The 15,168-nt window shown below is 44.2% G+C and overlaps 2 protein-coding genes across 5 annotated transcripts in view; one reads left to right on the plus strand and one right to left on the minus strand.

Moving 5' to 3' along the window:
- LOC101062713 (arf-GAP with coiled-coil, ANK repeat and PH domain-containing protein 3-like) overlaps nucleotides 1-7,752 on the minus strand; it is a 32,454-nt gene extending 24,702 nt beyond the window's left edge. Inside the window, exon 1 of one of the 3 annotated variants that reach the window (XM_029826080.1) lies at nucleotides 7,377-7,752. In XM_029826080.1, coding sequence (XP_029681940.1) covers nucleotides 7,377-7,423 — 47 coding nt within the window. In that variant the 5' untranslated portion in view covers nucleotides 7,424-7,752. The remainder of the gene's footprint in view (nucleotides 1-7,376) is intronic. The other 2 variants (XM_029826079.1, XM_029826081.1) reach the window with 2 other exon arrangements.
- Nucleotides 7,753-7,997: 245 nt separating this feature from the next.
- On the plus strand, nucleotides 7,998-15,168 carry pusl1 (pseudouridine synthase like 1). Of its 2 annotated transcripts, XM_011614249.2 has the most exons (9): nucleotides 7,998-8,257; nucleotides 8,333-8,489; nucleotides 8,578-8,638; nucleotides 8,819-9,006; nucleotides 11,155-11,304; nucleotides 12,685-12,855; nucleotides 14,634-14,688; nucleotides 14,827-14,989; nucleotides 15,065-15,168. In XM_011614249.2, exons 2-9 carry the CDS (start codon nucleotides 8,434-8,436, stop codon nucleotides 15,112-15,114), a joined length of 894 nt encoding a protein of 297 aa, XP_011612551.1. In that variant the 5' UTR covers nucleotides 7,998-8,257; nucleotides 8,333-8,433; the 3' UTR covers nucleotides 15,115-15,168. The 2 variants fall into 2 exon arrangements, with proteins under 2 accessions (XP_011612551.1, XP_029681942.1); XM_029826082.1 differs by having other exon boundaries at nucleotides 7,998-8,489.

The following is a 15,168-nucleotide window of genomic DNA, read 5'->3' on the forward strand; positions in this document are numbered from 1 at the left end:
ATACGAAGCAGCACGTGTGCATGTGTGTGTGTGACATTGCGGGGGTGGGCATGATGGATCCCTTGAAAGAGTGGGCCTGCTGACACAGCAAAGAGGAATGTTTTCATTTGGTTACAAGGCATTCCTCAGAGATCTGAGGAGAGGATGCGGGCAGAATAATGCAAGTCTGGGGTATGCGAAACTGGAATGAGTCGATTTTTACGAGGGCCATCGGCGCTCCTGCCTCTTCCCGATTCTTGATCGGTGAATGGCCTGTCAATCACATTTGTGGTTTCAGCACCCCCGGGGTGTTTGGATTCAATGCTGGTGGGCTGCCAGACATGCAGTCAGCCTGTGTCAACAACAAGGGAGTGGTCAGACATAAATACTATCGAAGGGGGAACTTAGAGAAAAGATTTTCAAGGATGGGAATGAATAGTTTGATACGACACCAAGCTGTCATATTTCTGGTTCAACACTAAAAAAATATCCAGCTGTGCTTCCTCCTCAGCGTCACACTGATCAGGGCCACGGGAACGTGGGTGATGGATGAATAAACAGGAAGTGATGACTGATAATAGGTCCCAAAGTAACCTAAATGGTAACTACGGGACATTAATAAGGGAAATAAAATGCTGAAACCTTTTTTTGAACGACTGAGAAAGTTCAGCCAAATCTGAACCAGCTGTCTGACTGGATCCCAGATGTGAGTCAGAAACTCACCCTCTCTCCCGCAGGTTTGCATGAGCCAGTGTGAAAAGCAAGATTATTCCATTTGTCACCTCAGGCAGGCTGGGAGCGAGCAATGGCCGCCATCTGATGGCACAGCTGTCCGCTTCTGCTCCAGACGCTTTCTATTTGTGGCTGATTTATTTGAAAGCTCAGCATCAATTTGGGCAACTTTAAACCTAAATGGACCCTATTTAACTGTGGCTGTGTTCTGGTCACCTTTGACCGCATTTGCACTTACAGAGGAGGCACATTAGGACCATCCAGTAATTTTCAATCAGTCTGAAACATGGTTGGTTCGTTTTGTGAGTCAGTTGAACCAGTTGGGCCATTTTGAAAAAAGACAGCAGGGATCACAACCCCCACTTAATCCCCACATTGTGTCCCTTACAAGCATGCAGTTGTGCCCGTTAGCATTGTTTTATAAGAACACCACTGAGGCAGACACGTGTCAGAATCAGGGACGATGGTGACAACAAATAAACAAATCTGTGTGTGTGAAAGACTGTCTTTGTCTTAATATTGTTATGAGGGCCAACCTTAAATGGAAAACCATGAGTGGATGTCAGTGTGTGCGTGTGTGTGTGTGTTAGACAGTCTTGTGGAACTAGTTTGACTTGGTGTTCCTTAGTTTTGATTTGCGGGATGTAAACACAAGACTAACACTCGGGAACTGTTCTGGGAATGAGAAATTAATTATTGATCTTCGCGCTGTTCCTCCTGGCCAAGAACTCACTGTTTTCTCGTGCTTCCAGCAGCTTGGAGACACTAGTTGTACCGCTTTCTCCTGCTTGAAGCTCTATCAGGATGAGAAATTGTATTGATTCATGCGTCTGACACAATACAGCCATAAATGATGCTGTTTAACAACACATGTGGAAATGCACACATGCTACTACTAGTTTAAGAATACTGTCCACCCGTGCTGGTCTAACCGCATTATGGATGTGGGTGCAGCTGCACGCTCCCACAGTCTCAGAACTACTTTGTCGCGCTAGGTAATCTGTCAAAGCCGACTGACAAAGAAAGATTAACTGTTGCTCTCTTCCATATATGTTGTTCCAGACATTATATAGACTTTATTTATACTTTCAGATTTGAGTCAACATTGCTAAAGGTGATTATGATACCGAGGTTCATTGAAACGTCTCTCTAGACGGAAAATTTTCATCAGAAGGTTTTAATTTATTGCCAAATACAACCTCAGAGTAACAGCTAAACACTAATAATTGCTTCATAATAAGAAAGCCGGATGTTGCTGCTGCTGCAGCAGCTTTACTGTCTGCCTCAAAGCCTTGAATGCACGTCAAATTCCATTCTGCCCTCATTTATAATCTTGGACTAATCAGGCATCCACTGGTTGCCTTAATATAACCCAGGTTTGATAGGTTACAGGTCAGATTGATCCTGCCCTGCAGGATAAAACCTGTAAAACCTCAGCATACACCACCTCATCTGCAGACGATATCAATATTCCCTGCAGCAAATGGGTCACTAGTCATTAAAACATGCAGTTAAGTATAAAAAAACTAGCTCTACAATTGCATAGCCCTGCATAATAATGAGGCGCAGCAGACGTGATTGTGCTGAGGTTCTCAGGGCTGAGAGGCTGATGGTGTGTGGGCATTAATAGGGTATGTGGGCTATACAGTTGATTTCATCGGAGATGCTAATCCTATTTCATATATGGGCCCAACTCTAAGTCCTCTGGCAACACGTGTAGCAGAGTGGATTCAGCTGCAGGAGTCCACGTGCGGACTGACGCTCTCGCAAATTGGGGTAAGCTCGGCGAGCAGGCGCACACTGGAATAGTCAAATGTGATGAGCCTATAGGGTGGCCAGCAGGCACATACATGCATTCATGGAGGTGTCACACTAATGCAAACCAGGACAAGGGAGAGAAAACATCAGCGTTGCTGTTCAAGGAGCTTTATTGCCACCTTTCATGACTATCAACTTCACAATGAACATCATGTTCCTAATGAAGACAACCAAGATGATAAAGATAACCATTGTTAGAGTGTGAATCTAATAAAATAATGATAAAATTGGAATCTTTGTCTCTTTAACAGGAAATGAGCAAAACCTACAACACAAAGTGATTCACTGTCAAACTGAAACTGCTAAAGTAAAAATGATCATTCAAACACTCCCGCCGTGGTAACTGCAGCAGTCAGCTGTGGAGCAGCGAAGCCTCGGTGGCACGTTTCTCTGCAGGCTTAATCCAGTCAGTCATCACCTACAGCAGGAGCGTTGGGACATACCGTCTCTCTTGATGCTTCTGCGTAAACTCAAAGGTGTCTTCATACGCTCACATTCATTACTTTTGGCACGTGAACGGGGCCTTTTGCATGAATGGTGGATTTAGTCATCAGATCCAGTTCGTTGCTAAACACCCTCTCATGTGAGCAGCGCAGGGACACAGACAGGAAATCCAGATTTTAAAGCAGAAAGTTAAACAGTAGCTGCACCAGATGCTGAATAAACTCAGCATATCTACGCTGCTTCCCTTCTGCCTCTTCAGGGTATTTGTGGCGCTGCCTCGCACAAATGTACTGAAGCCTTGGACATTTGAGGGCGCAGCCTTAATGTGCATCTGCTTTCAGATACGGGTGTGGCTGCTCCCCACACCGTCCCGCCGTAGAGCTGCAACAATGGATTCCCCTCTTTGGAAAAAAAAGATGCAGCGCAGATATTTATTTTGGATGTGCAGACGGCAAAGCTGAACCAGCAGGATCATATGTCGGTGCCCCGTCCTGCATCCGCGCTAAAAACGACACTCCCCCCGCCGCAAAAACCTTTTGAAGTGCCCACAGTCCCTCTAACGCCTGACGGGAACGGCATGTTTTTCTGCACTTAACAGGAGGTTCCCACCAAGACCTCTGCATTTACACGCGCACAGAGGGAGCTGAAATATTTATGGGAGCTGATCGGGGATGTCAAAATCCTTCAGAAGCGCTGACGCTCTGCGTTGTCTTTCTGCGCTTCTTTCTGTGGCGCTTAAGAGTTACGAGAGTTTAAAAGGTCGGCGCGCTGCGTGACCCCATCACAACATCATTAGGAGCTTTTTCTCCAGTTGTGAGTCTCTTAAAATCATTTTAAAGCCGTACAAAACAAAGGACTCGGCTTTTTAACGGTTTAAACGTTCCACATTGTGGATTTAAGGAAGTAAATCAACTTTGTTCCAATGTAAACCAATGTGAGGGGTCACGTCAGTGGAGAATAATGTTTTTGACTCTCCAACATCGCTTTAAATCTATTGTTTCAAGGTGGATGATCTCTCGACTGCTTGCTGATATTTGCCCGTAAACACAACAAAAGGTGACTTTGGTGGAGGGACAGAATTTTGAACTAGACATTTGTTTGAGTTGCCTTAAGTGTGACAACAAATGGAGAATCTCCGTACATGGAGAGTAAGAGGATAGTGAATGTGAGGATGGTTTTATTTTCACAGGACAGCTCCTGGGTACATGGATGCATTAAGGAGAGTGGTTGGGAATTGGCGGCCTGACATCAGTAATGTAATTTGAGTGGTCTGGAATCTTTCTTCCCGAGGATTTGATGTTGCAGTGAGGATCAACTCTGGGGAAGTTCAGAGGGTCAGGGGCGGCTCGAAACATGTTTCCTGTTGAAAATGTCAAAAAGAAGATCCTCTTCACTGTTTCCAGGCCAGTGTTTACTAATTAACACTAATTATCAAAGTGTCTGTTTCTGGACTGGAACAAACCACTAATAGAAGCGTGCCTCCACCCTGACATCCCACTGTGGTTTAGATTTTTTTTTGTTTCTCAGGCTGATGGCCTAAATGATCTAAGACTGGCAAAAATGTTGTGTGGCGGTTTAATAAATGATGTAAGTGAGGACCACAGATGTGACGGGGGAACCATCAGTCTTTAAGGCCACTTTGTACTCATTGAAACGTGTTTTATTATGTTGTGTTTTATTAAACAATCACTTATTTTTGTCAGAGAAAATAGGTTTCTCTCTTTATTAGTGCAGAATGACGGGCTGCATAGTTTGGGATTGACAGAATGTTGCCTCTTAGAAAAGTGGGCCGACAAGTTGTAACTGCTCATCGGTGATTCCCGCAGGAAAACATGTCAGACACTGGACTCGTGCAAGAACTGTGGCAGAAAAGGCCCTAAAACATCCCATCTGAAGTGGCAAATATACAGACAAATTTAAGACATGTACACTCCCACTTGAACCTGGTTTCAATTAGAAGCTTTTTAGTTTGTTTTCAAAGTAAGATTTCTCTCACGTGTGTGGTCGGAGCGTCTCCGCTCTGCAATCATCTGAAACTCTTTGACTCATTCATTAAACCTGGCTGGACAGCCTGATTGTGTCTGGAGGTGGAAGAAAAGGACGCAGACAACAAAGAGGCAGACAGGCGGAGCAGCCTCTCTGTCTGCCACCTCTCCGGTGCACGCTTGGATTCCCTATGTGGGAATTTTCCTTTGCCAGACACAGGTGGATTTAGACAAAACCACACCTGCAACATGTACGAAGACGCAACGGAGCGATTTCAATGTGCCGGGCAGCGCATGAAACGGAGACCCAGACTCGGATGTTTGGGAGATTCATCCCTCCCTTCTTACATGTTCTCTCCTCTCTGTGCTCTCATTTGACTCACTTACAGCAGCTGTTGCTAGGCAACCGCTCACACCCACATGTCCATTGAATATAATGCATCCAACGGCAGGACAAGCAGCCATAAAGGGATCAGTGTAAGGTGGTGCGTGATACACTCCTTTTTGTACGTGCACAGTGTGATGTAGAACCACTTGGTTTGATATCACAATAATGAGGATGTTTCACACATTTCACCGACAACCGGCCATTAAATGATGAAGCCATCATCCAAGAGCCACAGCAAGGAGATTCAAAGGATTTCAGATTACTAGATTAGGCCTTTTGTTGTAGAATGAATGAATGAATGCAGCAGGTGTCCAATGATTTAAAGGCGGGGCTGAAGATAGGAACAGATAGGAGGATAGACCGGACAAAAGGACGAGTGTTAGAGAAACTCTAATACTGTCACGTCACCGCTCGCCCCACACGTGCCGACACAAGTCCAAACTTGAAGAAGAAGGGCGTGTGTGAGGATTTTAGCACTGTGTGGGAAGGCAGACAGGTTGGGGACTCTGCTCCTCTTCCAGAATGACACAACAAGTGGGAGAAAGAAAAGTAGGACAACCACCAGCCCAGCCAGCATAATTGAAATGTCTGCAATGGTAGACTTTAATTAGACGGCAAAAACGAACAGCGCCGATCAAAGCCACGTGGCTATTTGCACAGATGGGTTACTTTAGACAATACTCTTTTCTGACCAGCCATTATAGATGTGTTACATGCACAATGAAACTTATTATCATCTTCATGTTTTATGCTTTCATAACAGTGATGCTATTGGAACACATCACAATTGCAGAATTGTATCTATGGTCAAAGAAAGTATCCATTTCCTGTGACATTGGCAGGATTTTTAAAATACCATTCCTCATAAGACCGTGGGAGTGTGAACCAGAACACAGAAAGGGAAGCATCTGACTGAGCTTCTCTTCAGTCTCTTCCTGTGACCTTCCATTCGGAGCCATCCGTCACTCAGGATGGACATAAGTAACCGTCTGTCTCCCCTCTGCTGTTCTTTCATTCCAAAATGTTAGTGCTCCCTCAAATCACAAAGTATCTGCCACACTGATCAGCACAGAAGTTTAATTGTGCCCATGTGATGAAGGAAGAGAGAGAAGGGCAGCTAGGGACCAACAATCAAGAGCAAATGGGCTGCTGAGGACAAGATAGGATTAAATGTCTGATCACATTTGACAGCCTGCACTTGCTGGCATAATTAAAAGGTGATCTCTGTTAAGCTTTCAGAATCTCCCGGATGGCTGGTACAGGCGTTTGGCCAGGCTGGCATGTGGACTGAATGGTGCTGCCACCCTCCTGTGAGAGCACGGAAGGGTCTGAACAGCTGGACCAAAGCCCAGGACACAAACCCAGTGCAGACCCTGCAGAGGGCGAGTACTCTCCTCTCCCTGCTGCCTGTTTGCCAGCTAGGCCAAAGCTGCTGCAGCTGCAGCTGCAAGGGCATCTCCTCTCCAGCCTCCTACCTCAGATCCACACCGCAGGACAAAAAGCCAAGCAAGTGTGTCACACAATCTTTTGGCATGCATTATAATAGCACTTTTTACTTATTCAACACGTCAATGGGGTTGATAAAAAGCACAGAAACATGAGTGAAAAATCTGAGACCCCCCCCCCCCCCCCCTCCTCGCACAAGCAAAATGGATTCATGTGCAGATGTGAATGAGTGTCCCTCCTCTCAGCACTGAGCTATCCTGACAACCCACATACAAAATCCAGCAAATCACAGATGTTCTCACATGCATTCCTACAAAATTACCACTGTGCACTGATGTTTGAAAACGTAACCGTGTGTAGACACTGGAATCTGTGAGGAATTTGATCAAATATTTCATGTAAAATGAGTAGAATTCCAGATTCTAAACACACCGGAGAGACATTAGACAGAGCGTTGTATCGTTTTCACTATTGATGCCATCATAAATTCTTCATGTGCGGATATTTTCAGTAGTACTCTAAAAAAAAATCATGCGTAAAAGAAGGTGTGCGCCGCTGCCATGCGCCCGTACACGCAGCCTTACCTAAATCGGGGTGAGTCTTTTATACATTCTTCAAAGTCCACCGTCATTTTGGCGTTTTTTCGTGTATTCCCACTTCAATCTGCCAGTGTCATTGCCCGCGGCGGGATGTCGCTTGAACCGTGTGGCCGATGAATGGTATCCTCTGACGGGCAGCAGCCAGTCTCTCCTCTCCTGATGGCACCGTGACACAAAATGCAAGCCCAGTGCGCGGCAGGCAGATTACTACAACGCTTCTGCCGAGAGAGCAGAGGCGTACACGCACCGTGGAGAATGAAAGAGAAGAGAAGAGCGCCGACTAGTTACAATGCGCTGCAACAGTCCAGGATGGAAACGTGGAAGTCAGGGTTGCAACGACATTTCGACAAAATTTCACTGTAATATAGACTACTAAAACACTGGTATAATATATAAATAATAAAATCATTTTTAAATGATGCACTTTATTTCATGTCATATCTTTTCCCCCTGGTATTTCTCGTGTTGTCTTCCCCTTTGATATTAAATCGATGTTTTAAGGTTGTAAGATGGTCCATTTTGAGTAAAAAAACGGATTGATCGGTCTTTGGTCCAGGGAAGCTTACTTGTTGCAGCTGGACATTATCGGATTCAAAGGGGCAGCAAGGGGATATGACGTAATCAACATGAGACTGACAGGACGCCACAGATAACCTTGCTATTTGCTAAGGAAATCTTTTCAATAACAACATTCAGCTTAGTTGAGTCGATTTCAGGCGCAAAGCTCTAACTGTTGGAGTAATGATAGCAAACAAACGTTATCTTTAAAGAACAAGTACGCCCCAACCGTGATATTCATTCCGGACTACAAATTAAGAGGCCACACGTTTCCGGTTGTTGCCTCGGCTGCTGTCTCCTCCAGACAGGTCCGTGTAGCGTGGCTTCAGTCTTTGAATGTTCTGTGTTTTTATCAAATTGTCTTTCTGTCACTCTCGTTTCAGTTTGAAAAGGCTAAATTAAAACTACAAAGCCATTATCATAAAGTCCCTGTTTACTTTAAGAGAAAATGCGAACATGATTAAATGTCATATCTGGAGAGACCATGCGCAATTGTGCACGATATCTCATCTTTTTTCAATACATTGGAACAAACTACAGGTGAGTGTTCCACCCAAATAGCCAAGTACTTTTGCTGGGAAAATCGCTGGAGCAGTAGTGTAATTATGTAACATGATTTTTATTTCAGTGGTGTTGTGAAAGTGCCTCCACAACAGCTGGTCAAAAAAGGTGTTCAAGATCACCTGGAGGTCAGTTAAACTAAAGATCTTTGAATTGAGCTCTATTGAACCCAATAAATCTGCGGTAATACCCCCCTTGAGAGTTTTAGTTATTATTTAATCAAAAAGGCTCTTGCTTGTCATTTCCTGAGAGCTCCATCTGATATTGAATGTCTTAAATATATTTATATAATTAAACTCTGTGTGCAGGATGCTGTCAGGAAGCTGAAGCCGCTCAATCCCGTGTCAATGTCGATCTCCAGTCGGACGGACGCCGGTGTTCATGCTTTGTCCAACTCTGCCCACTTTGACCTGCAGCGCAGGGATGATAAACCTCCATTTGCTGCTCACATTCTGGTTGATGCTCTTAATTATCATCTGAGGACAGAACAGATTAGGTGAGTCAGAACTCTTCGGACAAGTGTGAAATATAACAAAGGTGTTACTTGAATGTTACTGTGTCATTTTTGGACAGTTTCACCTGAGGTGGTCAGAATGCTTCAGTCTGACCTTGTTTTAGCTTTATTTAATTTATGTTTACAAGAAGTTATTAGTTATATTTTTCTGTGTCTATACCACTAATCTACGGATCATTTTAATGCTAATAATACTTACTAATACTAACAAAGGACCAAAACTGAGAAGAAAAGAGAAGGTTTTAGATACTATTTACAATCTTAAATTTTAGTAGTTTTTTTTAAAAATACATGTCCTTTTCTCTGTCACAAATAGTTGATTTTGTTGAGAATTTAATCTGGAAGAGCTCTCAGCTTTTGAGTCTTTATTGTCTTTTGGATGCTACTTTAGCTCAGGCTGAGTCTCTCTCTCTCCCTCTCTAAGAGAGGAAAAATGGGGAAAATCTAGAAACAGCTGAGGGTAAAAGGAGAGGGGAGAGACAAAGATTGAGCTCTCTGCTTTACAGTAGACCAGTAAAGTGTGTGAAAGAGAACGAGCCATATGGGAGAAAGAAGACAGGAGGGAGGAAGAGGAAGCTTTCTGCATCCCAATAATCCCTAAACCTGTAGAGAGAAGGTTAGAAGGGATTAACTCTGCTCTGCTTGGTCGATGGCATCCATCAGCGCACACACAAACACACACACACAGATACACCGGTTTAATGGAAATTACCATCGTTGTAGACACCGACATGTGGAACCTGCTCTGAAATCTTCCGCGTTTTTGTTCTCGCTCAGCCTCATGAAGATGTTTAATAATACAGAATGATTTATGGGTTCTGAGCTTCCTTATATGCTCACTCTTCCAAAATATTCAACTATCAGCAATGCTAATACACACTGCTCGTGTTCAGATTGGATCAAAGTTAAAACTTTTAATTGCCCCGCCAGTTCCGGCACCCTCGAACCATCTCTAAGCGAACAACCAGAGAGAAATGGGTGTTGAATGTGTGGCTCGCAGCTTGTAGGATTGGACTGTTTCCTTCTGAGACTTCTGCACTCCAGAAGATTGAACATAAAAAATCTTTCAAGTGTAAAATGTTTCTTTGCAGTGGGGACTTCCCTCACTGTTGGGGGGGGGTGGGGGCTTAAAATGAAGAGCCCGCTTCCAAAAAGAAGAAACTGCTGAGCAGCAGAATGATGCTATGCTAAACAATGTGCCCCAGTTCCCAAATGTGCGAGGCCGTGCGGGCACTCTGGATGAATATTTAATGTGTGTATAGTGTGTGGTTGAAGGGGTCACACATGCTAGAGGTAGATGCAAGAGTTTCCTCTTCCACCACGTGTCACGCCCAATTTCCTCCCTTGGAAACATAACCCAGTTTCTCGGACTGTGCCCAGATACACATGAACTGGTGCATGTGCTTCTGTGGAAACAACAAGAAGTGTGGGCACAGAAAACCTTCTCTAACACATGACTGCACACACACACACACACACACACACACACACACACACACACACACACACTCTGGGTATCTCTGACTTCAGATGTAAAATATATTTTCAGGGTTGCTGTTGAAGTTCAAAAAGCTGAAAATGTTCAGCAGATTAGTTTCAGATCTGGCCCCCGTCACTTACATTTAGTTAACTAACACTTGAAGTTTTTCAACTGAGTCAGTAACACAGATATTTTTTTGAAGTTCCTTCCAAATCTTTGATGTTTTCTTATTCCTTGATACTGGTTTAACAACTGCTGTGCACAAAGCAGACTACAGAATGTTTGGGCCTTTGATCGGGAGCCAGTTTGTCATCTCGATTTAATGTGTCACGTGTAGCCATAAATGAATCCACAGCGACTGATTTAATCATGAGAGGAAATTGTTGCTTCGGTTGAAGTCCCGGCTGTTTGTGTGCCTGTCAGATGTGCTGTCCCGGTGGAGCCTCCTGAGTCTGCTGTCACACTAACTTTTGAGCGCAGCTTTTCTTATCAAAAGTTCATCCAAAACAAACGGAAATGTGTTAATTTTTATGCCTCCAGTGAGTTCTTTTGGTAACTCATGTATATTCAAATCAGTGTCCAAATCTGCCCTCGAATGTCAAATATTACTCTGACATTTCTCTCTGTTTGCTCTTCTGCTCCTCCCACAGCGTCACCCGTGCGCACCGCGTGGCCGGTGATTTCCACGCCCGTTTCTGTGCCCGGTCTCGCACTTACGTCTACCGCGTGGCCCTAGGAGCCTGCTTCCAGTCCCCTGTTCCCCTCACAGAGCGTGACTTCAGCTGGAACCTCCCTGACACGTATGGTTCATCCCCTACGCTTCCTTTCAGCATTTGCACCATAATTTCTCCCCTCCACATCCACCTGTCAGACCTTAACTGACACACGTGCACACGCCCTGCGCAAACAAAGGCATGTGAAAACACATGCATTGTCTGCATGCTGCAGCTGAAAATTAGGGCCTCGCGAAGCATCTGGGCTGACAACCAGACAAACAAAGAAACAAAGGAGATGAAAAGGAGAGGAAGGGCACATGAGGATGGACAGAACACAGGAGGAGAGATGAAACGGCGAGCAGCTTGTGGCTGTGACTGGAAGGCGGGAGGGTGCAACAGCACATTTCAGAGCGCGCACGTATGGATATTTGTCTGCACTTGACTTTTTTTTTTTTTTTTTTTTAGGGAAAAGTAGGGCAAGATAAGCTGCAGGCTTCCACACACGCGGAGCGGCACCCACACACACGTCAGCCTGGCGGTGCTTCCGCTTTTTCCCACTACACCTTTTCCTCCACCTATTCTTATTTCTCCTTCTCTCTATTTCGGTGCCTTTGCTTTGTTATCCCTCCTCTAATTCGAGCATCCATTCACATCCACCCATGAGCATCTCCCTCTCTTTCTCTCTCCCTCCTTTGATCCCCTCATCTCTCCACAGAAAAGAATTTCCATCTCCTCTCTCACTCATTTTTAATCTTGAATGTGTTCTACTTGCTCTGCCCAGAATAAGAGAATCCGTCTCTTCCCATCTGATGATTTAATGATCTGTAATTATTTTTGGATTTATTGAGCAATTCATTCAATGATGTAATCGGGCCCGACGGAAGGAGAGCAGCCTGGCATACTTGAGTTTTTTTATCTTTTATCTTCAGATCAAAGTAGAAAAAGAATCGTGAAAGGAACATTTTCTTTTAATCAGTTCTGACTTGTGTCGATTTTTTAAACAGAGAATTGTTTTTATATTCATCAATAATGAACAGAAGGGGTGTGTACATGCGCTTCTTTTGTATCCTGCAGATTAAAGGGCTAAACATCAGTGTAGGAGGAAAGATTTCAGAGCTCCTCATGGAGTCATTCATGACTCTGGCATTTTCATTTGAATTAATCATTTGGCACGCTGCTCGCTCCATCTCTGCGTCTCTGTCAGGTCACATTTACGCAGCGAGACAGCGAGCACACACTCTCGCTCCTGCCCACGAGTCCGATGGTCGGCGACATGTTTCGCTCCCTCACGTGGCTGCAGGAGTCCAAAGTTCAAAAAAGACCCTGCTTAAAGAGAAGGAGCACACAGCTCCTCACAGGCTTAGTTAACACCGTGAGCGGGCAAAATCTGGTCTTGACCACACTGTCAGTTAACATCTATGCAAATGATTTTTAAAAATATGTCTTGTTTTCGCTGCTCATCAGGGAGCTGGATGTCGAAGCCATGCGTGAGGCCGCCGCCCTGCTGGTCGGGGTTCATGACTTCAGCAGCTTCAGAGCCGTTAACTCTGACCTGCCCTTTAAAAACCCGGTGAAGACGCTGGACGCAGCCACCATAAGGACCGGAGTCTCCTTTGCACAGGCTCACTTCCACAGGTAGAAGTCAAATAATCCCATTAATCAGTTGTAAATTCCCCTCTAATTTCTGCTAAATCTCAAATAATCTACTGCTGCTCCTGTAAAGAACCTGGATCAGTTGCCAGGCAGCACTTTCACCTTTAACAGTTGCCTTTTTTAGGATCATATTAAGTTTTTTATCGAGAAATACATAGAAATGAGTTCATTTGGAGGATTTGTAAGATTCCGAGAGGGAGAAAAATGCTTGTGGTGCACATGCCTTCCCACTCTCAGCCTTGCATCAGCTGATAACAGCCGGAGCTCTGAATCATTTAGTCACACCATTGTGCCAACTGTGCACGTACCGCCAGTGTTTGATGGTTGTGCTTCAGTCAGACTCACTGGTGATGGGAAAGACAGACCAAAGAGACTCAAAACTGACCTAGCAGTGAACTTTGGCGAGAAATTAAATGCGTCTGATCATAATTGGATTAAACTAATTTCACTTTTCCAGTATGAAATGGGGGGAGATGGAAAGACAGAGAGAATCTTTGTGTCTAGCTGACACATCCACAGGGGGCACTGTGCATGCCAAAGACCACTTCCACTGACATTATTTATTTACAGAGGAAATATGGTGCCCAGTATGGGCATCAGCAGACTGAAGAGCACCTGTCACACAGTCCTTTAATCCCAACACGTACATCGGGGTTACACATCTAGAACATGGCTGTTATGGTAGGCGCGAAAAAGCTCATCAAATCCTTAACCCAGCGTGCTTAGGACACATATCGAGACAACATTAGAATGTAGAATCTTGTTAAAACAACATTTGTCACTGTGTCCCCTAATTATAGCTAATTAGCATGTAGCTACCCGGACACCTATAGCCATTGTGCAAAAATTAGGAATGGATGTCACATCAGTACTCAAGCCTATATAATTAAGTTTTAGAGACAGAAATAATCATCTTGTGTGTAGAATGTCAGTAGATATCTGAAGAGGAAGGAGCAGAAGCAGAGATTTGTTTTCTGAGGGAGATGCTTACTTGCAGATTTCATACAGTCAATCATGATTCCAATATGATTAAATTAAAGCCAACACTTCAGAAACACGATCATTTAATATACATTGTGTGAAAATCTAATGCATTCGTTTGACTGTAAGAACTTGGGGGCGGGGCTTATTTTTCTGTCTTTTTAGTCTCGGTAAAAGAATCAGTAAATAGTTTCTGCTTTTATTTTTAAGTCCCTGTGGCCATCTTTTGACTACAAGTCGGAGGAGGACTGCAGCAGCCTTTGTCTGCCTCTGATGCTTGTCCCTCGGTGGAGTCCGTGCGCTAACAGCCTCTCTGTATAAATCTGTCTCGTACTCCTTAGATGTCAAATGTAATCAGACGGCACACAGTGAATCAAATTTGCATTTGACCCAGTTCCTCCAACAGCATGTGCCTGCTTTACTCCGTTCGCTCTTTTGTCCCTTAAGTATAAGGTCAGTCAATTTAAGTGACTGGAAAAACGTCAAACATCAAATTTGAAAAAAATCTTTTGCATAGTATCGTTGAGCTGCTTATTCAGTCGGTGACATTTGAACAAATATATGCATGAAAACAGTCTCCTGTTCTATCGGATGTGTTGAATTAGCATAAATGCCCCAGAATTATCTCGCAAGGAATTTACTGGAAAATGTCTTTTATATAGCAATTTAGTAATAAATATAATCTTATAGTTGTTTTGCACAGATCAAGCTTAATATTGTTACCAATATTTCTCATATTAACACATTTGTGTGTTTTAATCATCTTTTATTCATCACAGAGAGGTTCCATTCCTGGAGCTGACATTTACCAGCCGTTCTTTTCTGTACAAGCAGGTTTGTTCCTCTTATTGTCCTCAGCTTCATCAAAATCTGCAGAGCTGCATGATGGTTGATCAAAGCGAAACACTGCCACCTGCTGGCAACGACCGAGAACATCCAGGTTTATTGACGTGAACCTTTGTGGCGGTACAGGTGAGGAGGATGACCGGGGCGTTGGTGGCTGTTGGCAAGGGACGCCTCTCTGTGCCCCAGCTGAAAGAGGTTCTGGAGGCTCGGGACTCTCTGGCATACCCACAGGGCCTGGGTGCTCCGGCCCACGGCCTCTTCCTCACCAGGGTGGACTACAGCGACTCCGGTAGGTTTCATCTGTCAGAAGTCAGAACAGGCGCGTACATCATCAGTGACGCTGACAATCCTTGTGTGTCCTCAGACCTGCAGTTTTCACCTCAGACAGATCTGCAACTCTCCTCGGAGGAATAATTTTATCTCATTTTTTACCAAACTGATTCTAATAAATTCTGGGTTTAATTTTTC

Source organism: Takifugu rubripes, chromosome 19 (genome assembly GCF_901000725.2).
Source record: "Takifugu rubripes chromosome 19, fTakRub1.2, whole genome shotgun sequence".
Lineage (NCBI taxonomy): Eukaryota > Metazoa > Chordata > Actinopteri > Tetraodontiformes > Tetraodontidae > Takifugu > Takifugu rubripes.

Excerpts from the sequence above, each read along its gene's own strand:
- pusl1 (XM_029826082.1), top strand. The coding sequence starts at position 8,434 with ATGCGCAATTGTGCACGATATCTCATCTTTTTTCAATACATTGGAACA. Across the intron at positions 8,639-8,818 it reads GTGTTCAAGATCACCTGGAG|GATGCTGTCAGGAAGCTGAA; the intron begins GTCAGTTAAACT and ends CTCTGTGTGCAG. Across the intron at positions 12,856-14,633 it reads GCACAGGCTCACTTCCACAG|AGAGGTTCCATTCCTGGAGC; the intron begins GTAGAAGTCAAA and ends TATTCATCACAG.